Source organism: Eptesicus fuscus, chromosome 5 (genome assembly GCF_027574615.1).
Source record: "Eptesicus fuscus isolate TK198812 chromosome 5, DD_ASM_mEF_20220401, whole genome shotgun sequence".
NCBI classification, from domain to species: domain Eukaryota; kingdom Metazoa; phylum Chordata; class Mammalia; order Chiroptera; family Vespertilionidae; genus Eptesicus; species Eptesicus fuscus.
The window spans coordinates 41,928,981-41,955,730 of record NC_072477.1 but is presented as its reverse complement, the minus strand read 5'-3'; the positions used below and the strand labels follow the sequence as shown (position 1 = coordinate 41,955,730).

Genomic DNA, 26,750 nt, shown 5'->3' with positions numbered 1-26,750 from the left:
AGTTTATATATATGCTAGAAGCCTAATGCACAGATTCATGCAAGAATGGGCCTTCCTTCCCCTGGCTGCCGGCACTGCCTTTGCTCCGGCTGAAGCTGCCTTTCCACCTTCCCACGCTGCCTAGAGGCCCAGAGCGGCTGGGGCAGTGCAGAATGCCTGTGTCGTCACCATGGCGACAATGCAAGTGTCCCGCCCCCGGCCGCTCTCAGTGCCGATGTATGCAAAGTAACCCACTATCTTTGTTGGGTTAATTTGCATGCTCACTCCTGATTGGCTGGTGGGTGTTGCAAAGGTATGGTCAATTTGCATCTTTCTCTTTTATTAGTGTAGAAAAGCCTAAGCGACCAGCCAGCTGTGCAATAACCACCAGGGGGCAGACTCTCAATGCAGGAGCTGCCCAGTGACAGCAACTTTGCAGAGTGCCCTCTCGCACTCTGGGACCCCTGGAGGATGTTGGACTGCCAATTTCAGCCAATCCCCGCAGGCAAGGTCAAGGTACCCCATTGGTGCATGAATCCGTGCATTGGGCCTCTAGTTTACTTATAATTATATGCATGCTCGATTATCATTAGCCAATCGACTTATACCACAATATAGCTATAAGGCAAGGTTCGTTTTTAATGGTCAGGGATGTACATCTCTCGTTCAAACACTCTTCTTGATCATATCAGCTTCTTAAGAGTGGCTTGTATTTTTAACCTCATAACTGCCTACAAAGAGTTCATTCCAGGAGTGGGAGACACATGGCTCATTTTCTTAGTAACTTGCTATTGCATTATCAACACTGTTTTCAATCTTCATTTTCTTTGCTGTGACTCTTCTTTTTTAAAAAATATATTTTATTCATTTTTTACAGAGAGGAAGGGAAAGGGATAGAGAGTTAGAAACATGGATGAGAGAGAAACACCGATCAGCTGCCTCCTGCACACCCCCCACTGGGGATGTGCCCGCAACCAAGGTACATGCCCTTGACCAGAATCGAACCAGGGACCCTTGAGTCCGCAGGCTGATGCTCTAGCCACTGAGCCAAACCGGTTAGGGCACTGTGACTCTTTTTAAGCTACTTGTCACTTCTGTGAGGGGTGGTTAGTTTAAGTTAAAACCGGACAATGTAATCTGCACATCCACATATCTGTGTGCGGTAATTACATTGAAAGCAAATGAGCAAGTGAGGGGGCCCTCGTCAGATGCCCCTTGGAAAGCCAGGTCTTTCCTAGGACACCTCAAGAACCACATGAGACATGTGCCCATGTAACATACAGAATAAAGAGGGCATCGTGTCAATGCAGGTATTAAATGTTTGTGCTTCTCATGTGTTTAGATAGAAGTAATACCAGCAGGCATTCTATAACATTTTCTCTTCGCATCCCAATTCTGGACACCCCACTTTGGAGACCCCAGCTGTGGACTCAGGAGAGCAGCGAAGGCTTGGGGAGAGGGGGGGGTGATGGGGCCCTTCAGGAAGCTCAGCTAGCTCAGAGGCGGGGAAGGTAGACCACTGCTGGGGAAGGAGGGCAGGGCAGAGAGAGAGTCAGGTGGGGATCTCTGCGCCTTTGTCCTGCAGGTGCTGATGCTTAGGCGCTGCCTCACGTGGCTGCGGGCCACGTGGCTGGCTCAGGTCCTGCCCCTGGACCAGAACATACAGTTTCACCAGCTTATGGGCTACGTGGTGGTCGGGCTCTCCCTTGTGCACACTGTGGCCCACGTTGTGAACTTTGGTGAGTGGCCTGGGGCTGGGGGGATGGTGGGACCTGAGCCGTTCACAACCACTCAGTTATCCAGTCCCTGTGCGTCCTGCCTGCCTAATGAGTGGAGAAGTGGTGCTCCCGATAAGCCAGCACTCTGGACAAAAGTCCCCGCCTTCGTGGGGATCTGGTGGGGAGAGATGGGGACCACAAAGGAAGGTGGAGTGGGAAGAGCTTTTCTTGTGCTTGTCTCCAGTGCTCCAGGCCCGGTCTGAGTCCAGCCCCTTCCAGTTTTGGGAACTGCTGCTCACCACGAGGCCTGGCATCGGCTGGGTCCATGGCTTGGCCTCCCCGACCGGCGTGGCTCTCCTCTTGCTGCTGCTCCTCATGTTCGCCTGCTCCAGCTCCTGCATCCGCAGGAGCGGCCACTTTGAGGTGCCCAACCCTGGCCCCTTTGCCTCTCCCAGGATGGGCTCCCATCTCATATCATGCCGTGCCCCCTCTGACGTACTCCAGAGCCCATGAAGGTCCCAGCCTAGTATGCATATTATGTGCCTGTGATTTGGGTTCTGCCATTGGGCTGTTGTTAAAGTCTGCCAAGTTCAAGTGTTTTGCTCTAGAAGATTCTGCCTTTTCTCTGGCTCATCCCCTAGTTTGATTAAAGTGGGCTCAAGATGGCATAGGGAGGTGAAGGAACACAGGCCCCCAGGGTTCTAATCCCCACCCCTCAATTTACAGATCACTCAGCTTCCTCACCTGTAAAATAAAGCTATAATCTTCTGCTTTTGATGTTATTTTAGTAATTAAATGAGATAATGTATGTGAAGCCAGTAACTACCTACCTGGAACATAAGTGCTCCAAAAAATGTTAGTTTTATCTTTGCTTCCCTCTCTCTAACCTCCTCAAGACACAGGAGGTCACGGAGGACTTAGTTTGGAGACGCTGGCTGTCCCCTGGACTGACCTGGTCACATCAGAAATAGACATAAGAGAGCACCTACTCTGGGCCAGCAGCAGCCCTTTGAAGAGCAATCGGCATCCTCATTTAACAATGAGGAATCTAAAGCTCAGAAATGTCATTTACTAAGCCAAGGTCCCAAGAGAGTAGCAGAGCGCGTATTACACGTATTAAAACTCGGTGCTCCGCTTTTTTCTTTTCCATTCCCAGAAAACCATGGTTGTCGTGCCTTTCTTTCCCCGGAGAAAGGGGCAGTGTGATGGGACATCAGTGCTACGAGGCCTTTGGGGGTGCTCCACTCTGCCCAGAACACCCCCAGGGGGATGTTCCCGATGTCTGCCTGCTGGCACCAGGAAACGTCCCTTACAGGCCCCTGGGCCAAGTCCCCAGAACAAAGAAGCGAGGACGCTTCCCAGCCTCTCACCCAGCCCAGTCCCCAGGAGAGGGTGTGTATGGCCAAGACTCTGGGCACCACCCTGGCTTTGAGGATGGCCCTGAGCCCTGGCCTTGCCTTGAACTCTAGCGGCTTATGCCCCCCCCCCCCCCCCCCCACCTCCACAGGTGTTCTACTGGACCCACCTGTCCTACCTTCCCATGTGGCTCCTGCTCATCCTGCATGGGCCCAACTTCTGGAAGTGGCTGCTGGTCCCCGGCATCTTGTTCTTCCTGGAGAAGGCCGTCGGGCTGGCGGTGTCCCGCATGGCAGCCCTGAGCATCGTGGAAGTCAATCTCCTCCCCTCCAAGGTGCAAAGAGGGCCTGAGGGGCCAAGGGGAGATGCAGATGGTGGTAGGGCACTGCAGCTGGATATCCTATTTGGTCCCCAAGGAAAAAGGGAGCCCCAGCCCAGGGGAGGAGACAAGCAAAGTGCAAGACCCAGTCCAGCCCTTCAGGAGTGACACTATAGGAAGGGGAATGACAGGATGCCACTAAAAGCCAGGTCTGCAAAGAACATGCTCAGTTAGCATACAGTCAGTGGCTATGAGGTGGAGGCCCTGTGCTAAGCTGACAGACACAGAAAAGGCTCAGGCCCTGTCATGCTCTCCACGGTCCCGAGGCTAGTAGGGGATCGGCCCTTTCATTAGAGTGCAGGGCTGTGTTGGTAAGAGAAGTACAGTTCCAGGAGGAATCAAACTCTTTGTCTTTGAGAGGCCAGAGAAGACTTCAGAATGAGGGAGGAGATGCCCTATCAGGGCTTTGAGAGACGAGTAGGAGTTTTGTTGGATTGACAACACATGGAAGGGCATTGCTGAAGGGGTGGGCAGGGCCTAGTGGTGAATGTAGCCTCCCTCTGCAGGCCCCAGGGAACCCCTGAGCAGGGTGGGGAAGAGAGTGTGGTATTACGCTGATATGTGTTCCAGCTCAATGTTTTAGTTGCTCTGTGGGAGGTGGCTTGGAGGGAAGTTGTTTGGGAAGTTGGGAAGTTGTTGCACAAATGCAGAAAAGAGCGCATTAGGGCCTTGACCCTGAACTGGGGCAGTGACTGTGGGATGAGGAGGGGGCATATCACAGAAGGACTCCAAAGGTAACTAGATGCATTTCAGGGCAGAGAGAAAGGAGGCTAGGACATCTCCCAGGTGTCTGAGTGACTCGGGCCATTTACGGAGAAAGGGAAGGCAGTTTAGGGCGGGCAGGGCTCTGGGCAACTTGAGTGTGAGGACATGGAAGTTCAATAATGAGGCTGTAGTTTATGCCCTGGTTCTGGCATCAGACAGTAATTTTTGGATTCAAATGCCATGGTTTCCTGGCTGATGGCCTTGAGCAAGCTGTTTAACCTCTTTGTGCCTCAGCTTTCCGTCCAGAATGTGGAGAAAGTTTGACAAGTCACTGTGAGGACTAGAGAGAACACTGGAAGTGCTCCTTAGAGCTCTGGCACACAGTGAAGTGCTCAGTAAACTGACGCTATTACCCAGGATGATGTTATTATCCCAAGGGTTGGAATGCTGGCCAAGTGCTACAGGAGCTTCCAAGACAGAGGCGAGGACAGCCAGGGAAGGCTTCACGGGGCGGGGGGGGGGGGTGGGGGGGTGGGATGGTGTGCACAAAAAGCAGCATTTACACCATAAGAAGTAGAATCAAGCCATGAACCCCACTTCAGACACAGGCTGACTCCTCCCTTCTCTGATAGCTGCCCATCCCTGGCTAGCAGATGTGCTGCAGGGGTGGTCCCCACTCAGAGGCACAGAAAGGACTCAGGTCTGAGCTGGCCTGATTTATGGCAGAGGAATGATGCTGGTCTCCTTCTTTCCCCAGGTGACTCATCTCCTCATCAAGAGGCCCCCTCTTTTCAACTACAGGCCTGGCGACTACTTGTACCTGAACATCCCCACCATCGCGCGCTACGAGTGGCACCCCTTCACCATCAGCAGTGCTCCGGAGCAGAAAGGTACGCCAAGTCCTCCCCGTTCAGATATTTACTGAGTTCCACTGTGCACCAAGCACAGCCTGGAAACCGGTCACACGGAGGGGAACGAAACCAGGCGCGCAGAGTTCGTCTCCAAAAGCTCCCTCTGAAACAAGGAGGCAGATGGGTAGACACGGTGGATGGCCTGGTCAGAGCTGTACCAGCTACTGTGAAGCTCACAGGGGAGGGCCTGACATGATGGGACAAGGAGTCAAGCCTTCACAGGCATGTGGCATTTCAGCTGAGCTTTGAAAGGTTAGTAGGAGTTTGGTAGACAGGGAAGGAGAGGGGGGAGGAGGCAGAGGGGAGAAGCACAGGCAAAAGCATGAAAGCCTAGAAACATGGAACATCTGATGTTGTTAGAGCTAAGGGTCGGGGTGGGGTAGGGAGGAAAGAAGGGAGGGACACAGAGAGGGAGAGAATGGAGGGACAGGAGAGAGGGTCGGAAGAGGGATGAGAGGCAGACAATGTGGCTGGCAAAGCCAATTAGAGCCGGGTGGGACCAAGGAGGCTTTGAATGCAGAGTTGGAAGCTGGATGGCCCAGCAGGTGGGAGCCCACGAAGGTCTTCAGCAGAGGAGCAGCCAGCGTACAGGAAGGGGTACCAGGGGGCTGTGCCAAGAAGCCAGGCTTCCCCACTCCCTGTGGGCATGAGCTGGTTGACCCCCAGGCAGCAGACTCCCTCACACCCTTTGCCCCAGCCCTGCACTACTCCACTTCTCTGCGGGTCCCCAACACCCATAGACCTGTTCAGCTGGCCCTTCCTTCACCCAGCTGTCCTCGGACCGCGCCCCCCCCCCACCCCCCGCCATGCGTGAGCCTTCCTTATGGTCCTGGGCTGTTGTTGGAGCCAGCACCCAGACCTCTGCCCTCCTGGCCAGGCCAGAGATTGGCCTTCCCACCTCAAGTGGTGCTTCTGACAGGACAGGCCTTGCACGGCCTATTACACTGAGCCCCTTGCTTGGCTTCATGAGGGGGAAAGGGGTTCTCTGACCCATCCCTATGAAAAGATTTAGCTTCACTTAGGATGCCTCCTAACCAGGGCCCACAGGCCCCAGCTCCCAGAGCTCAGGGTGCAGATGCAAGGCCAGGGTTCCCCACACATGAGGCTGCACAGCAAACCCCCTTGAATGACCTGGTTGGTGGCCTGGATGTAGAATGGGATGAAGACAGGGATGGAGGTTGAAGAGGGTGGGTTATTTTCTTTCTATTTTTCTTCCCTTTTCTGTTTTCTTTTTTTTTTTAATTTTATTTTTTTTATTTTTTTATTGAGGTATTATATGTGTACATATCTTACCATTACCCCCCCACCCCACACCCATACATGCCCTCACCCCCCAGAGTTTTGCATCCATTGTTTATGCTTATATGCATGCATACAAGTCCTTCGTTTGATTTCATATCTCCCCCACCTCTCCCTAACTTTCCCCCTGTAATTTGAAAGTCTGTTTGATGCTTTACTGTCTCTGTATCTATCTTTTTGTTCATCACTTTATAATGTTCTTTACTATCCATAAATGAGTGAGATCATGTGGTATTTTTCTTTCATTGACTGGCTTATTTCACTTAGCATAATGTTCTCCAATTCCATCCAGGTTGCTGCAAATGATGAGAATTCCTTCTTTTTTATGGCAGCATAGTATTCCATTGTGTAGATGTACCACAGTTTTCTGATCCAGTCATCTGCTGATGGGCCTTTTCTGTTTTCTAAAGAAGATATATGCTCTCAGAAAATTCAGACCATATAGAAATCTGTACAGAAGAAAATTAAAGGCCCTGGCTGGGTAGCTCAGTTGGTTAGAACGTCATCCCGATACACCAAGGTTGTGGGTCAGATCCTCTGGTCAGGGCACATACAAGAAGCAACCAATGAATGCATAAAAATAAATGGAACGAGTCAATGTTCCTCCCTCTCCCTTCCCCCTTTCTTCTCTCTCTCCCCCTTCTTCTCTCTCTCTAAAATCATTAAATAAAAATAAAATATCATAGTTAAAAAATTAAAATCCCTCAAATAATTCCATTCAAAGAAAACTATTGTCAATCTTTTGGTGAACAGCCTTCCAGCCGGTACATCTACGTGGATAATCAGATGCAGGGACAACTTTGCCTATGTGGGATCACACTGTTTTGCAGCCAACTTTTCCTCAGTGAATAGTGTGTCATGAAAATCTCTGCATGCCAGTTTTCTCAAGAAGAAAAAACTCTCTTTTCATAGCTGCATAGTATTCCAGTATATTGCTACTACTCTGATTATAATGACTGTTTATTACGGATGGGGCACTTATTTGACCAGCTCTGAAAGGGGCTTCTTCAGGGTCTCAGCTTGGAATCCACCTATGTCTTGGGCCATGAGTCTCCTGCAACGAGCTGAGTCCTTATGGGTGCTGGGAAATACTCTGACTTAGTTTACAAAGCTGTTTACAGAAATCAGGAGTGGAACTCAGGTTGGCAGCTGTGGCTGTTTTAATGCAACTGACATTTAGGGGGGCCTCCTACGTGTGGGTCACTGTGTGAGGCACTTCAGGATGCATTTGTGTAGAGAAGGCATAGCTTTCCCCACCACACACACACACACACACACACACACACACACACACACACACACAATGCACGCATGCACATGTACACGCACACGCACACACACTTATATCCTGAAGGGGGAGGAAGCGTGAGAGAGGAGCATGGGAGGAGGTGTCTCAGGACCTGAGCTCCAGTCCTGACTCTTCAGTTCACTCCTCACAAAGCTGTGAGAAGATGCCGCTCCGGCCTCTGTAAATGCAGGGTTGAACCAGTTTATTTGTGAACTTGGAAGTTGCGGGGGGGGGGGGGGGGGGGGGGGGGGGAGGGAGTGACATCTTTATTTCCACTAACCTCTAATTGAAATTTAGCCTTTTCTTCATTTAGGAATGCAGATAACCCACAATAGTGTTAACAACACCTGTGACTTTTTCTAAATAAAAGCCATAGATTCCTTTATATCACACGGCAATTGTGGCTGATACCTCATCATTAATTCAGATTTCAGTGGCCAGGCAACTCCCCAGCGGGAGTTATTTCATGTGTTAACAAAGAAGCGCATTCATTCCTAAATCACACATTTGGTTTTTTAAAAAAATATTTTGGTAACTTTCTCATCCTAACTGGCTTCATTTGCAATGCCTACATATGTTACTTCATGTATTTAAAAACCTTACTGTGAGGAGTCTATCCACTGCCTTCACAGAACTGCCCAGACAGCCCCTGGGTTAAAAGGAAAGAAAAAGGAGGTCTCTTAGGGGCCTCCTCAGTCTAATGTTGTGGACTCTCTCTGGTCCCCCTCAGCAGAAGGGTGGCCACCCCACACTGCCTTTCCGCCAGTCATCGACTCAACAGAGAACCTTAGGAAGCACCTGCTGCACCTCAGGCACTAGGTGCAATTAAAGTCATTGGTCCCACCACCAGTTGAACACCTACTATGTGCAGAGCCATTGTCAGGCATCTGGCTGAATGTGGGAGGGAGATGGTCCCCACCTTAGTGAGACCCTGGCCTGATGGAAGAGGCAGGGACTCCACCCCAGGGAGCTCCTAGTGTGCTCAGGGCAGCTCTGACCCCTGCCTTGGCAGAGGAGACTGTGCCTTTACTGTGGAGGCTTAGATTGTCTTCATTGAGGAAAGTTGCAAGGGAGAGGTCAGATCTCCATGTCCTGTCACTGTGGTGCTAGTTTAGATCTGAGGAAGGACATTCAACCCAGTACTTGAGCAGCGTACATGCAGCCCCAATTTCTCAGGTGAGCCGGGCCTGCTTCTCACTGGATTCCAGCATTGATAATTTCCCATCTCTTGTTCAGACACCATCTGGCTACACATCCGGTCAGAAGGCCAGTGGACAAACAGGCTCTATGAGTCCTTCAAGGCATCAGACCCAGTGGACTGTGACTCCAAGAGACTGTCGAGGAGTTTGAGAATGAGAAGGAGCCAGAGGAGGCCCCCGGTAGGTGCTATGGGGAAGGAAGGGTCCACCACGGAGGCAAACCCATGGGGACCAAGTTGCCTTCTGCCTGGTTGGTGGCACCAGGCATTGAGCAGCAGTAGGCACACTGGCTGAGAGGCAGTGTGAGGACCAAGGCGGCTCAGGATTGTGTGGTCCAAGAGCCTTCTCAAATCTTGAGCCCCCCAGGTCCTCCCCAGTCTGTGCCCTCCATTAAAAGGTGGGGGACAATGGAAAGAGAGGGAAAATTGAGATCAGAAAACCTCACCTCTACGTCTCTGCTCCAGCACTTGCTAACTGTATGGCCATGGGCTCATCCTTTACTCTGGCTGAGCCTCAGGTTGTTCATTTACGAATTGACTTCCCTTTCTCACATTTAAAGGGCCAGTGGAATGAATGCCTGTAAAGTATTGAGTGAACTGGGCAGCATGGTCCAGATGGACCATTGATCATCACCATCAACACCATCAGCATTAGCATCAGCATTGGTTTTTGAACCTGGATGAAACCCACAAACCTTCCAAGTTGCCAGTGCCTGGAGTGCATACAGGCTCTGTGGGGTTTGGTAGGAATTCATAGAGATCAGAGCAGCACCTGAGGAAGTAAGAATAGATGAAGGAGACTGAGGGCGCCTGAACACTCAGTGGGCTGTACCTCCAGGCTGTAAACCCTGGGGAAGGTCAAAAGAAGAGAAGCCCCCAGGCCTGGCCCTGCCCTGCCTTGCCCTAGAAGAATTTGAAGTCCAGTGGGAAAACCAGGGGGAATCCTGCCTGGTCAGTCCAGAGAACCCTTCTGGAATGGTGCCAAGTTCAAAGCTTTGGGAAATGGAGGGGCAGGTAGAAACAAGAGAGCATTGTCTACTGTTAACCAGGGGGAACTTCCTGAAGGAGGAAGCTGACTTTTGAAACTAGGTGAGTTATGGCACACCGGGAATTGTTAAAAGCCATGTTTCCTTTGGGGCCTTACACACCTCTGCCAAAAAATAAATTGGCACAATCTTTCTGGCGGGCAGTCTGGCCCTAAGTGTCAGCATTTTAAATATCTATACCCACTGGCCCAGCAATTCCATTCTTAGGGATTTATCCTAAAAATCTAGTTGGACAGGTGCACAAGAATACCTTAATCACCTTGTTCATTCATTCATTTAGCAAACATTTATTGAGCATAGCACCTACTATTTCCCAAGTACTGTACTAGATGCTGGAGACAGAACATAGGCAGATACATTCACTGCTTATGTTCTGAAGAGACAGCCAATAAGCAAATAAAATAAGTACTGTGTCAAGTGATAACAAATGCTATGAAAACAAATCAAGATAAAGTAGCAATTTTCAACCTTTTTCATAACATGTCACACATAAGCTAAATACTAAAATTCTGTGGCATGCAAAAAAATGTATATATAAATGTATATTCTTTTGCTGATCTGATAAAAATAGGCATAGTTTTGATTGGTTTACAAAAGCAATAATAGTAGTAATTACCTACCCTCATTGCTCCAAAGTAACTTTTAAAAAAATCAGATGTTTATACTTATATATAAGAATTTCTGGTACCAAGAATTAACCAATCAGATGCAACCTTATTAATGACTAATAAAGTGCAACACTATTATATGATCCATATATATATATTTTTAAAATATTTTTATTGATTTCAGAGAGGAAGCAAGAGGGAGAGAGAGAGATAGAAACATCAATGATGAAAGAGAATCATTGATCTACTGCCTCCTGCACTCCCCACACTAGGGATCAAGCCTGCAACCCAGGCATGTGCTCTTGACTGGAATTGAACCCGGGACCATTCAGTTCACTGAGCCAAACCAGCTAGGGCTATGATCTATATATTTATGATTCAAGACAGAATATTCACACCTGACTGCTATTGTTATGTTGGCTGTTGTCATGTTTTCATTCGGCAATCTAAGAGAAAAGAGGTCAGTGCCTCTAACTAAATACTCAGGTATTGCATATTTTAAAAATTCTTGTGGCACACAGGTTGAAAATCGCTGGAGTAAAGGATAGAGATGGAAAAGGTGCTATTTGGTATATGGTAGTTATTAACAATAATGAGGAAATAAAGATAATCAAAATTGCACAGTAGGAAAGTAGCTAAATAAGTTACCGATCACCCTTATAATGGAAAGATATGCACTGGAAAGCATGGAAACCTAGTTAAGATATAATAAAGTGGAAAAGCCAGATTACAAAGCAGTATGTCCCATTTATGTAGGAGTGTGTGTGTGTGTGTGTGTGTGTGTGTGTGTGTGTGTGTGTGTATGTGTGTGTCATGGGGGAGAGTGAGGAAGTCTAGAAGGACATAGAGAAAATGTTTAAAGAAGTCATATTACCTGATTCAGGTACCTTTTCACTTTATTCGTTAACATTCTGTAATATCTGTATCTTTCAAATTAATGTATTACTTTTGTGATTTAAATAATAAACCAATTCCCATCTTGAAACCAAGAAGGGTTTGCAATCCCAGCCCATCTGTTCCAAGGCCGCGGCACAGGGAGCAGTGGTGTCCAGCAAGGACGTCAGCGTGGAGCTGACCTCCTACAAGTGCGAGGGTGCTCCGTGGCAGGGGGGCGAAGGCCTGGTGCACACAGGGACGCAGTCACAGTGCGGGGCCTCGGCCAGCGACCGGGTTCTGGTAAGTGGTGAGGCTGAGGAAGCTGGGCTGGGGGCTGGGGAGCCAGTGGTTTGTCTCCCAGGGGTGGCAGGTCCTTGGAACTTGGAAGAGAGGGCCTTAAGGGCAGCCACCTGCAGGAAGACCTCACATTTCACGGTGTTTCTGCACAGTCATCTGCATCCCACCCTCATTACTTTTGCTATATTCACTTCCCACCGTAATATTTCCTATCTCACATGTGTATCCCAACATTACTTTAAACTTACTTGTATTTAAAGAGGACTCTTTTGATGGCTACTGTTAGTGGAAAACTGATATCCTGTGCCATAAACAGACGGTAGCTCTAAGAGTAAAAACAATGAAAACCAATGTTATTAGACTTGTCAGATGTTTCTGCCTGCCAGGTCTCGGAGCCTGAAGCTGCACTCCACTGCTCTGCTCGTTCTCTCTCTCTCTCTCTCTCTCTCTCTCTCTCTCTCTCTCTCTCTCTCTCTCTTTGTTAAAAGAAAAAAAAAGAGAGGAGGGATTAGTAAATACTAAAGACATAGAAATTATAATGTAAGGCTTTCTCTTTGCAATCAGAAGGATTAAAAAACATAGAAAGGTCTTGGTCTCTCACAGTGTATCTCCCAAAGTCACCAGAAGTAGTTCACATCCAACACGTGGGGAACACAGCATTCCGTCTCCTCAGACGAAGGAGCGACACGGTGCAATGTGGAGAGCACTGGACAGGCCCCAGGACACCCCGGCTCTGCCCCGGCTCTGCCCCGGCTCAGGGGGAGCTGGGCGGGTCACTGGTGCGCTCTCATACGCAGCTCCCGTTCTGTGAAATGAGGGGTTGGCCTGGATGACAGTGAAGGTCCCTCCTAACTCTGCCTTCTGATGCCAGAGAGGGAGTTACCACAGAACCCTGTAGCCTGCTTGGGAGTCTGCTTCCTTCACCTCCAGAATTTGACCTCAACAAGTCTAGTCTGCCTGCTGGCCGTTGCTCAGGCCCCGAGGAGTCAGGCAGGCCTGCTCCCTGTCCCCAGGGGGCTCCGGTCGGCCAGCCACTGGCTTTCTGCCTGGGTCAGCTGGGCAGAGCTTCAAGGAGGAGCGACCACTTCAAAGCAGCTGGACACTGACGGATGCACAGGAATTGGCCAGAGGAGAGGGTGTTCTGAGGGGAAGGAACGTTTAAGGGCAGGGAATTGTCTAGAGATGTGACAGTTATCGGGAGGGGCCGGAGACAGAGTCGAACATGTGTCTGGTCACACCCTGAAGCTACTGGTAAGTTCCCAGGAATTCTGAGAGCCAGTTATTAAATGCAGACCTTGGTGGGAGCCAAGGTCAGTATTCACACTAGAAATCAACAGACCTAACATCCAGGAATTTTGTTGCTGTTGCTGAAGAGTGAGTGAGTTTTCCAGAACGCCAGTGATGTTCTCTCCCAGAAGGACGCCATGCTCCCTGGAATGGTTGGGGCAGAAAAGGCGATCCCCTTTTAGTGAAGTTGCTCAGGCTGGCAAGCACTTGGAAGCCTCTGAGAAATGCCTGCCATGCCCTCTCCCAGAGACCCTCAGCTCACTGCTGTACTCCTCGCAGGTCTCTGAGATGCCCCCTGAGAACCACCAACTCTGTAACATCAAGGTGAGTGGCTCCGGGATCCCCTGCTCAGGCCCCTCCATTCCCCACAGGCTGATTTCCAGGTGTCCAGAGAATGAACCACCAGTCCCAGGGGCACGCAGGGATGCTGGTGGAGCCCCGCTCCCGTCAGCTCTGCACCCTGACATTCTAGGGCTCTCCCAGAAGTGAACTCAGAGCACAGAGCTTAGACCTGGTTCCAGGCCAGGAGACAGCTGCCTGTGTAGAAAGGGGGTCCTAAAGCCTTGGGGTCCAGCTCTCCCCGCACCCACTCACCACTCTTTCCTCAAACCTCTCCGGTGCACAGTGCTATATCGATGGCCCTTATGGAACCCCCACCCGCAGGATCTTCGCCTCTGAGCATGCTGTGCTCATCGGGGCGGGCATTGGCATCACGCCCTTTGCTTCCATCCTGCAGAGCATCATGTACAGGTGGGTGGCCTGCAGCAGAGTCCTGAGAGAACCTTCCCCTCTTCTCTTCCCCTCCCCACTCCCTTCTCTCCTTTTAGTGTCTCCCTTTCCCCTTTTCTCTCTTTCCTCCCCTGCTCATACAGCCTCTTTATTTGGGGGGTCTCATCCCTCTCCTTTCTCATAGGGTGTCACCCCATCCTCCTTCCCTGTCCCCTGCACTGTGCTTTGAGGTCCTAAAAAGTCTCCTACTCATCCCAAATTCAAAACCCCTGCTCCTGCCTCCCCTAAGGTACCAGAAGAGGAAGCACATTTGCCCCAACTGCCAGCACTGCTGGATGGAGGGCATCCAGGACGATGACATGAAGCTCCACAAGGTAAGCCTGGCCCTCCGCAGCAGACCTGGAACCCTCTCCCTGGGAGACCATCTGGAACAGGAGCCGGGCCCTCCTGTGCAGAGATGGGGAGGGACAGGTGACCTCTCCCCTGCTGGGATCTGCTGGCCCCTACACTTCCCCCAGTGCCCTGCATTTCCTAATGCCTCCTAAGTGTCCAGGCCTCCCCGCTTCCATCACTCCTCATCACTCCTGAGAGATGTTCTGAAGACAGCATCTCATTAAAGACCAAGGAGCTTGAAAGTCAGACAGTCTGGATCCAGTTATAGCTATGATGCTACTAGCCATCACCTGGTGGTGGTTTTAAAAATGAAAACATTTGCCTTTTGAAATTTTATTATTTTGGCTAGGCCACTTCAAAGAATTTCTTTGTTAAAAAACTAGAGGCCCGGTGCATGAAATTCGTGCACAGGGTTGTATGTGTGTGTCCCTCAGCCCAGCCTGCACCCTCTCCAATCTGGGACATCCCTCTCACAATCTAGTACTGCTGGCTCCCAACTGCTCACCTGCCTGCCTGCCTGATTGCCCCTAACCGCTTCTGCCTGCCAGTCTGATCACCCCCTAACCACTCTCCTGCCAGCCTGATCAATGCCTAATTGCTCCCCTGCCAGCCCGATTGCCCCTAACTGCCTTCCCCTGCTGGCCTGATCACCCCTAACTGCTCTCCCTTGCCGGCCTGGTCGCCCCTAACTGTCCTCCCCTGCAGGCCTGTTCCCCCACAACTGCCCTCCCCTGAAGGCCTGATTGCCCCCAACTGCCCTCCCTTGCAGGCCTGGTTGCTCCCAACTGCCCTCCCCTGCAGGCCTGATTGCCCACAACTGCCCTCCCCTGCTGGCCATCTTGTGGTGGCCATCTTGTGTCCACATGGGGATGGCCATCTTTGACCACATGGGGGTGGCCATCTTGTGTGTTGGAGTGATGGTCAATTTGCATATCACCTCTTTATTATATAGGATATATTTTTATTGATTTCAGAAAAGAAGGGAGAGGGAGAGAGAGATAGAAACATCAATGATGAGAGAGACTCATTGACTGGCTGCCTCCTGCATATCCCCTTCTGAAGATCAAACCCGAAAACCTGGACATGTGCCATGACCTAGAATCAAACTGTGACCTCCTGGTTCATAGGTCAATGCTCAACCACTGAGCCATGCTGGCCAGGCAAGAATTTCTTAAAAAATAAGCACTGTTGCCCTAGCTGGTGTGGCTCAGTTGGTTGGAGCATTATCCCATACACCAAAAGGTTGCAGGTTGGAGTCTCAGTCAGGGCACATACCTAGGTTGCAGGTTCGATCCCAGCCAGGGTGTGTACAGGAGGCAACAGATTGATGTTTCTCTCTCCCTCTGTTCCTTCCCCTCTCTCTAAAAATCAATAAAAACATATCCTTGGGTGAGGATTTTTAAAAATAAATAGATAAGTAATGTTTTCTGGCTGTCCTATGCTTAAGATCTCAGTACATTGCTTGCTGTAACAATAGATTATTATAGAAAATCCTGACCCAACAGTCAGGAACCTGGGTTCTGGCCCCATGCTGCTCTGTGGCCTGGTCAAGGCTCCTCACCTCTGTGAGCCTCAGTTTCCCCCTCCTTAAATGGGGATGATAATGTGTACCCTGATCATGCCAGGGTAGTCATACAGGCCTTGGAGATCAGACAAGGGCTGCGAACTTGCTAGGCCCTGCCTCAGAACCAAAGGGCCCCTCTCTCTAGGTGGACTTCATCTGGATCAACCGAGACCAGCGGTCTTTCGAGTGGTTTGTGAGCCTGTTGACCAAACTGGAGATGGACCAGGCTGAGGAGCCTCAAGACGGTAGGAGAGGGACAGAGCCTGAGGAGGGTGGGAGCGGGGCTGGGTCTTCGTGAGAAGGTGTTTAGATTATTCTATTTCTATAAAAAATGTGTGTGTGGGCGGGGGGAGGGTTGCTTTTATTTTCCACTTACATGTAACATTTTGTGAAACAAAAAATAAAGGAGAAAAAAATCATTCATAATCCATCTAGCTATCTTGTCTATCCCAGGCATTTTAAAGGATTTCTTTCTGGTATTTTTTCTTATTCATATTTTATAAATATGTATGCTCTTCTTTTTTTTCTAATTTCTCTTTTTCATGACATTTCTTTTCATTCAAAGTGAGTACTTGTTGAAAATTTAGATTTCTAGGCCTCACCTGAGAACTTCAAAGCAAATTCTGTGGGTGGAGGCCCAGGAACAAACATTTTAACATACTTCTCAGGTGATTCTTAGTCATACCTTTTTTTAAAAAATTTATTTTATCCCCACAGATTGCTAGTCCTTTATTTATTTATTTTTATTAAACTTATTGGGGTGACATTGGTTAATGAGATTATATAGTTTTCACGTGTGCATTTCTATGACACATGATCTGGAGATGGCGTTGTGTGCTCACCACTCAAAGTCAAATCATCTTCTGTCACCACATATTTGGCCCCCTTTACACTTTACTACCCCCCACCGCCTTCCCTTTGGTAACCGCCATACTATTGTCTTTGTCTATGAGTTTCAGTTTTATGTCCTACATATGAGTGAAATCATGGTTCTTAGCTTTTTCTGACTGACTTATTTCACTTAGTATAATATTCTCAAAGTCCATCCATGTTGTCACAAATGGTAGTATTCCTTCTTTTCTTATGGCTGAGTAGTATTCCATCCTATCTAATAAAAAGGGAATATGCTAATTTACCCTCACGCTGTTGCAAAGATGGTGACACCCACAGCCAATAAGGAGGAAATATGCTAATTGACTGCCCTGCCCTCAAAGATGGCGGCGCCCACAGCCAAAAAGGAGGAAATATGCTAATAGACTGCCCTGCCCTCAAAGATGGCGGCGCCCACAGCCAATAAGGAGGGAATATGCTAATTGACTTCCACACCCTCAAAGATGGCAGCACCCACAGCCACAAGATGGCAGTGCCCAGTCCCCTCAGCCCCACCAGGGCGGCAGGTGCGCTGCAAGGCCGGGCACCTGCCTCTGGAGTCCCCGAGTCCCCTCAGCCCCTCAGCTGCCCAGGGCCAGCCCGAGGTGCAGGCAAGCCTCGGATGGCAGCTGCCCAGCTGCCCAGGGCCGCCCGAGGCTCAGGTAACCAGAGCCAGCCGAGGCTTGTGCTGCCAGCAGTGGCAGCAGCAGAGGTGTGATGGGGCATTGCCTTCCCCTCATCGCCGGGTCGCCTCCTGCCCCTGAGGGCTCCCAGACTGTGAGAGGGGGCAGGCCGGGCTGAGGGTCCTCTCCCCGCTTCAGTGCATGAATTTTCATCCACCGGGCCTCTAGTAGTATATATGAACCACATCTTGTTTATCTAATCATCTATCGAAGGACACTTTGGTTGTTCCATGTATTGGCCACCGTGAATAGTGCTGCAATGAACATAGAGGAGCATATAACTTTTCAAATAAATGTTTTCAAGTTTTTCCAGGAGATACCCAGAAGATTTGCTGGGTCATATCGTAAGTTTTTTGAGGAACCACCATACTGTTTTCCATAGTGGTTGTACCAGTTTACATTCCGACCAGCAGTGAATGAGGGTTCCCTTTTCTCCACAACTTCTCTAACACTTGTTATTTCTTGTCTTGTTGATAATAGCCATCCTAACAGGTATGAGCTGGTATCCCATTGTAGTTTTGATTTGTATTTCCCTAATAGCTAATGAAGTTGAGCATCTTTTCATATATCTGTTGGCCATTTGAATGTCTTCTTGGGAGAAGTATCTGTTCAGGTCCTCTGCCCATTTTTCAATTGGATTAAAAAAATTACTCGTTTGGTAATGAGTAATTTATAAATGTGTAACATGTTTAAGTCTATCATATCTACTATTTCTGGGTCTGTTTCTAATTACTAATTTTCTCCTATTTATGAATCGTGTTCTCCTGCTTCTTTTCATGCTGGATAACTTTTTTCTTTCTTTTTTTTTAACCCCAATCCCAGACAGAAGGCCAGTGCCACCCCTTCCCTCCACCGCCTTCCATGATCCTTAGGGGGCTCCATCCTACCCATTTGGGAAGGGCACCCCCTTCCATGCTACCCAGGGAATCCCAATCCCAAAGGAGGTGCCCTCCGGCACCCTTTGGAAGCTCAGAAGATAGGCCAAGGAGCAGGTGAAAGTCTCAGGGAGAGATCTGGTCCTAGGGAGGGGAGAGCACCAGCTCAGAGTGGCAGCCAAGGGCTGAGGGGCCTGGAGGCCAGGCACAGGCTCTCATGGCTCCTGGAGGTTCCTCTCAGTGTCTACGACCATACCACCCTGAACATGCCTCATCTCGGCTGATCTTGGAATGGGCGACTGCCTGGGAATACCGGCTGCTGTAGGCTTTTTGGCTCCCCCTGGTGCCCACCCCCTACAGGCATACTAGCCCACAAGCCTAGCCTGACCATTAACTTTTTTTTATTCTTTATTGTTTAAAGTATTACATATAGTATTACATATGTCTCCTTTTTCCCCCCATTGACCTCTCCCCAGCCACCCCCACCCCTCCCCAGCACATGCCCTCACCCCCCTAGTGTCTGTGTCCATTGGTTATGCTTATATGCAGGCATACAAGTCCTTTGGTTGATCTCTTAATCCCCCTCCCCTGCCTTCCCTCTGAAGTTTGACCGTCTGTTCGATGCTTCCTGGTCTCTGGATCTATTTTGTTCATCAGTTTATGTTGTTCATTGTATTCCACAAATGAGTGAGATCATGTGATATTTATCTTTCTCTGACTGGCTTATTTCGCTCAGTATAATGCTCTCCACTTCCATGCATGCTGTTGCAACTGGTAAAAGTTCCTTCTTTTTTATAGCGGCGTAGTATTCCATTGTGTAGATGTACCACAGTTTTCTAATCCACTCATCTGCTGATGGGCACTTAGGCTGTTTCCAAATCTTAGCTATTGTAAATTGTGCTGCTATGTACATAGGGGTGCATATGTCCTTTCTGATTGGTGTTTCTGATTTCTTGGGATATATTCCTAGGAGTGGGGTTACTCTGCCCATTAACATTTTATTGGCTGCCGGGCATTGTGAATTGCATGTTGTTGTGTTCTGGATTTTGTGGCATTTCTTTAACTTTATTATGCTGCACAGCTGCATTATTTGGGATAATTTGAATCCTTTCAGGACTTGCTTCAACTTCTGGTATGGCAAGTCCAGGACAGACTTTATTATGGGACTAATTTAGCCCCAGTACTAAGAGGTTATACCTCTGAGGACTCTACCTACTGGCCTGTGTATTACAAGATCTCCCTACTCTTTCTGGTGGAAACACAAATTATTCCCAGCTCTTTTTGAGCTCCAGGTACTGTTCAGCCTAGTGTTTTCCAGAAAGTTTCTTTCAGACATGTACAGATGAATGCTTAGCCAAAGGCGTAGGGGAACCTTTATGCAGATTTCCAGAGCTAGCGCCTTCCCTCCCTCCTCCCCGACTCCCTCCCTTCCTCTTTCTGGTCTTCCTTCCCTCTCTCTCTGCGGTTGCCTTTTCCCAGTGTTGTGCCTGCATATTCTAGTTGTCTTGGCCTCCTTGAACCCCGATTTCTGTCTCCTCGCTCAGTGAGACCAGCCCCAGGCAGGACAATTGCAAGGCTCACTTCATTTGTTTCCCTCTCTTGGCAGTTACAGTCTTGCACTACCTGTTGACCATTGTTTTATATATTTTGTCCATTTTTCTGGTTGCTTAAGGTGAGAAAGTAAATATGGTTCTTTTTGTTCAACATACATTTTTAATGTACATAACCAGTTCGTAGAAATGAACATGTGAATAAGCACATATATGTATTAGGGTTGAATGCTCAATATTTTTCCTGATGCAGTGGCAATAAAAACGTTTTAAGAGTGCTCTAAGCCCTAGCCGGTTTGGCTCAGTGGATAGAGCATCAGCCTGCGGACGGAAGGGTCCCAGGTTCGATTCCAGGTCAAGGGCATGTACCTTGGTTGCGGGCACATCCCCAGTGAGGGGTGTGCCAGAGGCAGCTGATGGATGTTTCTCTCTCATTGATGTTTCTAACTCTCTATCCTCTCCCTTCCTCTCTGTAAAAAATCAATAAAACATTTTAAAAAAAAAGAAAAGAAAAATACTAAGGAAAGGCTATAGGCATAGCCTATAGTTTCGTTTTGTTTTGTTTTTTTAAAAAGAGTGCTCTAAGATAAAGATTAAACACCTCAGCATATATGAGTTCTTTTACTGTTTGGGCCCTTCTTTTATACTTTCATCAAAAATGAATGTTTCGAATGTCCTCCTCCAGCCCCTGCAGTGTCCCCCCCACCCCACCCAAGTGTGCATTCTGCGTTATTCACTAAGCCAGTGCTTCGTGAGTATGATGACATGCTCCTCTGGGTTATATCTTAGCCTTCATGGGACACCTTTGTGGGATACTGATGTTTTGACCCGTGTCCTAAAGTTAATCTGTTAGCTTCATTATTATTTTTTAAAATATATTTTTTATTGATTTTTAAGAGGAAGGGAGAAAGAGAGAGACAGAAACGTCAATGATGAGAGAGAATCATTGATCAGCTGCTTCCTGCCCGCTCCACACTGGGGATTGAGCCCACAACCCGGGCATGTGCTCTGACTGGGAATCGAACCATGACCTTCTCCTGGTTCGTAGGCCAATGCTCAACCACTGAGCCATGCTGGCTGGGCAGCTTCCTTACTTCTGTTTCATTTTGTTTTACTTGTGGAATAACTTATACAAGGAGGAAGATCTTTAGATCTGTTTCTAACGTCAAGAGAATTACGTGGTGTTTTTTTAAAAATACTGGTTGAGTTTATTGGAATTAGATCTTATTTGGCTGCTTAACTATCACAAGGTTGCCATGAGTAAATTCAAATTTCAATAATAAACATAGTTTATAAGTTCAAGTAATCAAACATCGTTTTCTGCAGAAAACATTCAAACAGATGTAGCTCACTTATAGCAAACATCTAAAGCCTTAAAGCCAAGTCACCCGTCTTTGGAAGAAACTATTAAACCTCGGAAGGTTGCAGTAAAGCTCCTTGCCCTTTCTTGTAAATAACAATTACAGCAAATATTTACATAGCATCAACTTTGTTTTGAACGCTTTTGTGGGTATCAATTCATTAGAAACTGGATTTTTATGATGTAAGTAAGCAAGGGGAAAAGTTTAGATTTAATTTAAATTTCTAGTTACTGGTATATAAATATTTACTGTTTGCTTCTTCCTGATCCATATAAACAAAGGCTACCAGCTAACCCAGTGCTTTCTGTTCTCAAGGCCACTTGAGTCGACACCTGTATTACCTCAAATTACGGGCTCTGATTTTAATTTTAATTTTATACTGAGGTTTGAGTTAAAGAATTTGTAATTTATCATTTTAATTTCTATAGCTTAAGCTTCAATCATTCTGTTGGGTTTGAATCTTTACCCCATAGTAGCTATAGAAGCTTGGGCACATGATTTAACTGCTTTGTCAATCTCCTCATCTGAAAAATATGGATACAAATGGATTGTTGTGCGGATTAAGTGAGATATCATATGTGCAGCACTTACAACAGTGAGTGGAGCTTAATAACTGCTCAGTAAATATAGTAGTAATGGTAGTAGTAGTAATGGTAGCTGCTCAATAAATTTAATAGTAGTAGAAGTAGTAAAACTCAATAAATTTAGCAATAGCAGTAGTCGGATTTAATGGCTATTAGTGAATGATATAGTTAGTGACTTAAACAAATTATTTAACCAAGCTTTTACTACAGGACATTTTGTTTATTCCTAGTTCACCACCATAAGTAAAGCTGCAATTAATATATATGTGCACATGGTGGTTTTTTTTTCTCCTTCCTTTGAATGGTTTCCTTAGGAGAGTGGCCCAGAAATGAGATGACTGTCTCAAACTCAGCTGTTTTGAAGAGGGAGAAACTATGTCAGGTCTGATCTTTCTTCTCCCTCCCACACGGGGTCTCCTCTCTTCTCTTACCCCTCTCTGGGGTGTGGTGACTGTAGGAAGGCGAAGAGGGTCAGGGCTCTCCCAGACAGGCATCCTTTGTAGTATCGCCCTCCCACACCACCCAGCACTACTCAAGTTCACCAACATGTGACGTAAAATGTGGTGTCCCTTCTAAGGCCATTTGCATTTCAACAGTGGCCAAGACCTTAAGCCAAAGGGAAACTGGGCTAATGGTGCCAGAAGAAGCCATCGAGAGCTAGTTGAGAACTGCACAATCCTTTAGACTCGGGGGGAGGAAAAGGATGCCGTGATCATCAGCCCATGAATCCAACAGCCTGGATCGGGCCCTGCCACTTCTGACTTTGCTTGGATGCACAGGCCCTCGTGGTACCATGGAAAATGGTAACATCTGCATGCCATGTCTGGGAAAACGGAGGAAGGAGCCTGAACACAGAGCTGCCCACCTGGGAGCTCCCAGTGTCCTGAGGGCCGAGAAGAGTCAGCACCTCAGCTAACCTGTCCCATTGCAGGCACCTAACGGAGGCTGCTCAGACCTGATGGTCTCCATGATGTCAGCCTGCGCCCTTTCCCGTTGGCCCTCTGACTCCCCTTTCTGAAGCGCTGTTTCCATCCTGCCACGCTCGACTCAGATCCCCTCCACCTGCCCCCATTTCCTAGCTGGGCACGCAAGTCCTGTTGGCGTTCTAGCCTCAGAGTGTCCAGTCCCACCTCCTGCTGCTCCTGTTCAAGGATCCTCTGCTCTGGCCAGGCAGTCACCTCATGCCCCACAATCACCAACTTTGTCCCAGCCCCTTGTCCTTGGCTCAGGCTGGTTCCCCTTCTCAGGATGCCCTCCTTTCATCTCCTCTTCGAGTCTTGCCTCTCCTCCAAGACCTCACCCAATCCCCACCCTCCAGGGAGCAGCTCCACTCCAGCCCTGCCCTGCGTAGCAGTAGCATTTGCCATCATCCTCTCCCTCAACCCTTGGCCCTTTGGTCTCAGTTGCCATCTCATGGGTGCATGGCTGGTGTCCCCAACCTGCCTGAGCAGCCGCCCTGTGGACTGGAAGGGCACCCGCTTCGGAGCCCAAGGCCTGCCACAATGCCCTGGGATTGATTTTCCCTCTAGAAACAGAACCCCTGGGTGGTGGTGACGCTCACATTAGACACAGAATATGAACCAACTCGTGTATGTGGAGCGCAGAGCAGGCCCAGCTCAAGCAGTGGGCTCGTTCCTGTCTACAGCACAGGTCACGTGGGGGTCCTGGGTGAGCACGGTGGCTGCAGGTGTGAGTTCCAAGCCCTCTTGGTGTCCCTCCAAGCCCCAGGGCGAGGTGGCTGACATTCTGTGCCCATCACAGCCGCTGGCCCTTCAGTGCCACCCTCTCCTCCCATCACGTAGGCCGCTTCCTAGAGCTGCACATGTACATGACCTCCGCACTGGGCAAGAACGACATGAAGGCCATCGGCCTGCAGATGGCTCTCGACCTCGTGGCCAAGAAGGAGAAGAAGGACTCCATCACGGGCCTCCAGACGCGCACCCAGCCGGGGCGGCCCGACTGGAACAAGGTAAAGCCTGGCTGGAGTCCCAGCCCGCGGGGACCCGTGCGGCTGAGAGCCCGAGTAGGTGCCGGGTAAATTAGCGCCCAGCAGCCAGGGGCAAAGCGTGAGGCTGGCATCTGGAGTCCAGCCAGGATCGCAAGGCTGGATCCGGGGGCAGGGGACCTACTTCTGGATCCATCACTCGCTCCCTTTACTCCATGATTAGCTTCAGTTTCCCCATCTGTTTAGAGAGGAAGTTAGCCCATTTGACTCCCAAGGTCTCCCCCAGCTCTGACCTGCCTCCTCACCCCCCCGCCCCGCCATGAACCAGAGTCAGAAGGCCCAAATGGACAGCATCCGTGTCTTATCCCTTCCTGTGCTAATGGGGGAAATGAGGCCCAGGGACATAAGGTAGTTTGCAGCCTTCCTATTTTATTTGTCAGGTTGCTTTTATTTTTCTTCCCTGAGTGCTTACCAACTGGGGGCTACGGTTTCACAAAGTGACCCAGAAAGTACTGCTTTTCCAACTGCTGCCGATACTCCAGGCCCAGGGGGTGAGAGCTGAGGGGGAGCGGCTGCCAGTGGTGGTTGGGCACCAAAGAGGACTTTCAGCAAAGGCAACTCTTAAGCAGAATCTGGGGTGGAAAAGGGTCCCCACTGGGGCACGAAGCCCGACTTCAGGAAGGACATTTCAGTGGCAGCGTGGGGCCAGCTGGAGGACAGCATGGGTTCAGGGCAGCTGGGGTCAGCATGACGCTCAGCGCTCTGTCGTTGTCCTCCAACATGGCAGTTAGTGGGGGGGGGGGTGTCTCCCCCTCACACACAGCTCCTTAGGCGAGGGCCCGGGTCTTACTTTTCTCTGGCCCATCCCCTCCCTGGGGTGGGGGTCAGGCTATGGGTGGAGCAATGGCTCCTAAAGGAATGGCTGCATGTTACACTCTCTGCTCTGAAGACAAGCCGATGAGTCTTGGCATTCTCCTTGGGGACAGACACATGGCCATGGCTGCCACTGCCAACCCATGGCATTGCCGGCTTCAGGTGGGTGTGTCCCGGGGTGGGCCCACAGTCCCACCTCTCCTCCCTCTGTTCTTCCCCAACCCCGTGGACTCCAGGTGTTCCAGAAAGTGGCCGCTGAGAAGAAGGGCAAGGTGCAGGTCTTCTTCTGCGGCTCCCCGGCCCTGGCCAAGGTGCTCAAGGTCCACTGTGAGCAGTTCGGCTTCAGGTTCTTCCAAGAGAACTTCTAGCCCCACCCCTCCGGGCTCCGCCCACTCCACCCGCCAGTGGATCGCCTTGCACAGTGCCCCTCAGGGACCAGCCTCCGACAGCCACCCGCAGAGCAGGAGGCCCCACGGGCAGGTGGACTTCCTTCATAAGGGGGTGGGATGGGAGGTTTCCGGGGCAACTGCTCCTCCAAAAGTACAACAGGGGTCCTTCCTAGACCTGCCGAATCATCACAATCATTCAGGAAATTTCTTGCCCACCACTTTATTGTGAACTTTTTCAAATATACAGAAAGTTAAGGGAATTGTATAGTGAACAGTGTTATCTACTTTCTAGATTCCTCAGTTAACATTTTGCTATATCTGCTTTATGACATGTTATCCACCTATCTCTCCTACCCACCAATCAATGTACCTTCTTTTTCTGATGCCTTTCAAAGCACACTTTGCCACTCAGAGGACATTTCTTTAAATGTAGCTTCCTGGGTCCCACTCCCAGAAATTCTGATTCCGAAGCTCTGGAGATGAGACCTGGAATGTGTATTTTATCCAAAATTTGTGCCTTAGGGAGAGGTAAACAGCATATATATATTTTTTTTACCTTTCTCTCTGTCACTGTCTTCCCATCATCTATCTGTGCCCCTTGTCCTCTCGCTCTCTCTCCCCCGAGAGTGTCCCTCAGTGTCCCTCATTGCTCTGCATGTGGGTCTCTCCCCTCCCTCAAGCACTGAGTCAGTAGAGAAACAGGATGGAGATGGTGCCCGTGTGTCTGTGGGGTCACAGAAAGGCCATGTGCTGGAGATCAAGCAGGTTGTGACTTGAAGCTGAGCTCAGCCACACCCCAGCTGTACGGCCCTGGCAACCTCTCGGAGTCTGTTTCTTCATCTGAAAAGCGGGACTGACGACATCTCCCAGTCACAATTGAAAGTGAAATGAGACATCGCCGTCAGTGCTCAGGACATTCGTCTTCCATCCTGGGGTTCTTTATCGCTCCAGACGTTGTTGTCTCTGCGTCCTCTGGCTGTGCTGCGGCTCCCTCTATCACTGCGTCCCGGCCTCTGTTTGCATCTGTCACTGTCTGGGCGGGAGTGGATGTCCAGAGACAGCAGATGCAAAAGCTCTCCTAGGAGACACTTTGGGGAGAAGAGCCCCTGGGCTTCGGGCGGGAGTGGGAGGGCTGGCCTCACCTCCTCGGGTCTGAGCTGCCCCACACTGCAACCCCCTGTGCACCCCGCGGTTCCTGGGCACCCTCCACCTTGTAGCTGGTCTTGCCAGGTTGTCTTTTCTGTGATAGACTAAAACACTCTTCCCCCAAACTGCCTTCACGGGGTTGGGACCAGGCCCTTTGCAATGGGATTGTAGATTGTGCCTTTCTTTTCCACGGGTTGGGTTGGAGGAGAGCAGGAAAAGAATTGAGGTTCTACAATCCACGTGTGGGACTTGTGACCCAGTGTGTCGGAAGGCTTTCTCTCCAGATATATTCCAGTTGCCCACCAGAGGGCGATGCAGAACCAGGGATCCCAGGAGGAGTTGTTTGCTGGGAAGGATACTGCTTCCTGAGCGGCAGTGAATCAAAGGCAAGCCAGAGAAGACCGCACCTCACCCCAAAGCTCCCGGCTCCAGACAACACCTCCAGGCCCAGTCTCAGGCAGAACTGTGATGGCAAGAGAGTTCATTTTCAAGGTCAGAGTTTTTCTAGCTGCCAGCTCCTCATGCCAACACACAAATGCATGCACACACACAAACAAACCTGCTGCCACACACACACACACACACACACACACACACACACCTCCCTTGCTGACACCCAGTGACCAGGTTCTGGCCTTCCCTCTTTCCCATCTGAAAGGCAGGACAGGCCTAGCTGGGGGAGAGTTGTAGGCCCAGGCTCTGCCATCTCGTGCCATCATAGGGGGCGGGATCAAATACGTGGTGTACAGATCACACCGTCTGTCCACCTGGATGGTTCCCAGATGTCCAGATGGTGCCGTCCTACTGCCAGCAAGAAACAAATGCACCCGTATGGCTGGCT

At 49.5% G+C, this 26,750-nt stretch overlaps 1 protein-coding gene across 1 annotated transcript in view; it reads left to right on the top strand.

The window, feature by feature from the left end:
* The window catches only part of NOX5 (NADPH oxidase 5), a 35,280-nt gene extending 10,531 nt beyond the window's left edge, over positions 1-24,749 (top strand). Inside the window, exons 6-16 of the mRNA XM_054715511.1 lie at positions 1,565-1,718; positions 1,942-2,120; positions 3,205-3,387; positions 4,895-5,027; positions 8,872-9,014; positions 13,227-13,271; positions 13,573-13,697; positions 13,966-14,050; positions 15,779-15,878; positions 23,359-23,525; positions 24,611-24,749. Of these exons, the coding sequence (XP_054571486.1) occupies positions 1,565-1,718; positions 1,942-2,120; positions 3,205-3,387; positions 4,895-5,027; positions 8,872-9,014; positions 13,227-13,271; positions 13,573-13,697; positions 13,966-14,050; positions 15,779-15,878; positions 23,359-23,525; positions 24,611-24,742 (1,446 nt within the window). The 3' untranslated portion in view covers positions 24,743-24,749. The remainder of the gene's footprint in view (positions 1-1,564; positions 1,719-1,941; positions 2,121-3,204; positions 3,388-4,894; positions 5,028-8,871; positions 9,015-13,226; positions 13,272-13,572; positions 13,698-13,965; positions 14,051-15,778; positions 15,879-23,358; positions 23,526-24,610) is intronic.
* The last annotated feature ends 2,001 nt before the right edge of the window (positions 24,750-26,750 follow it).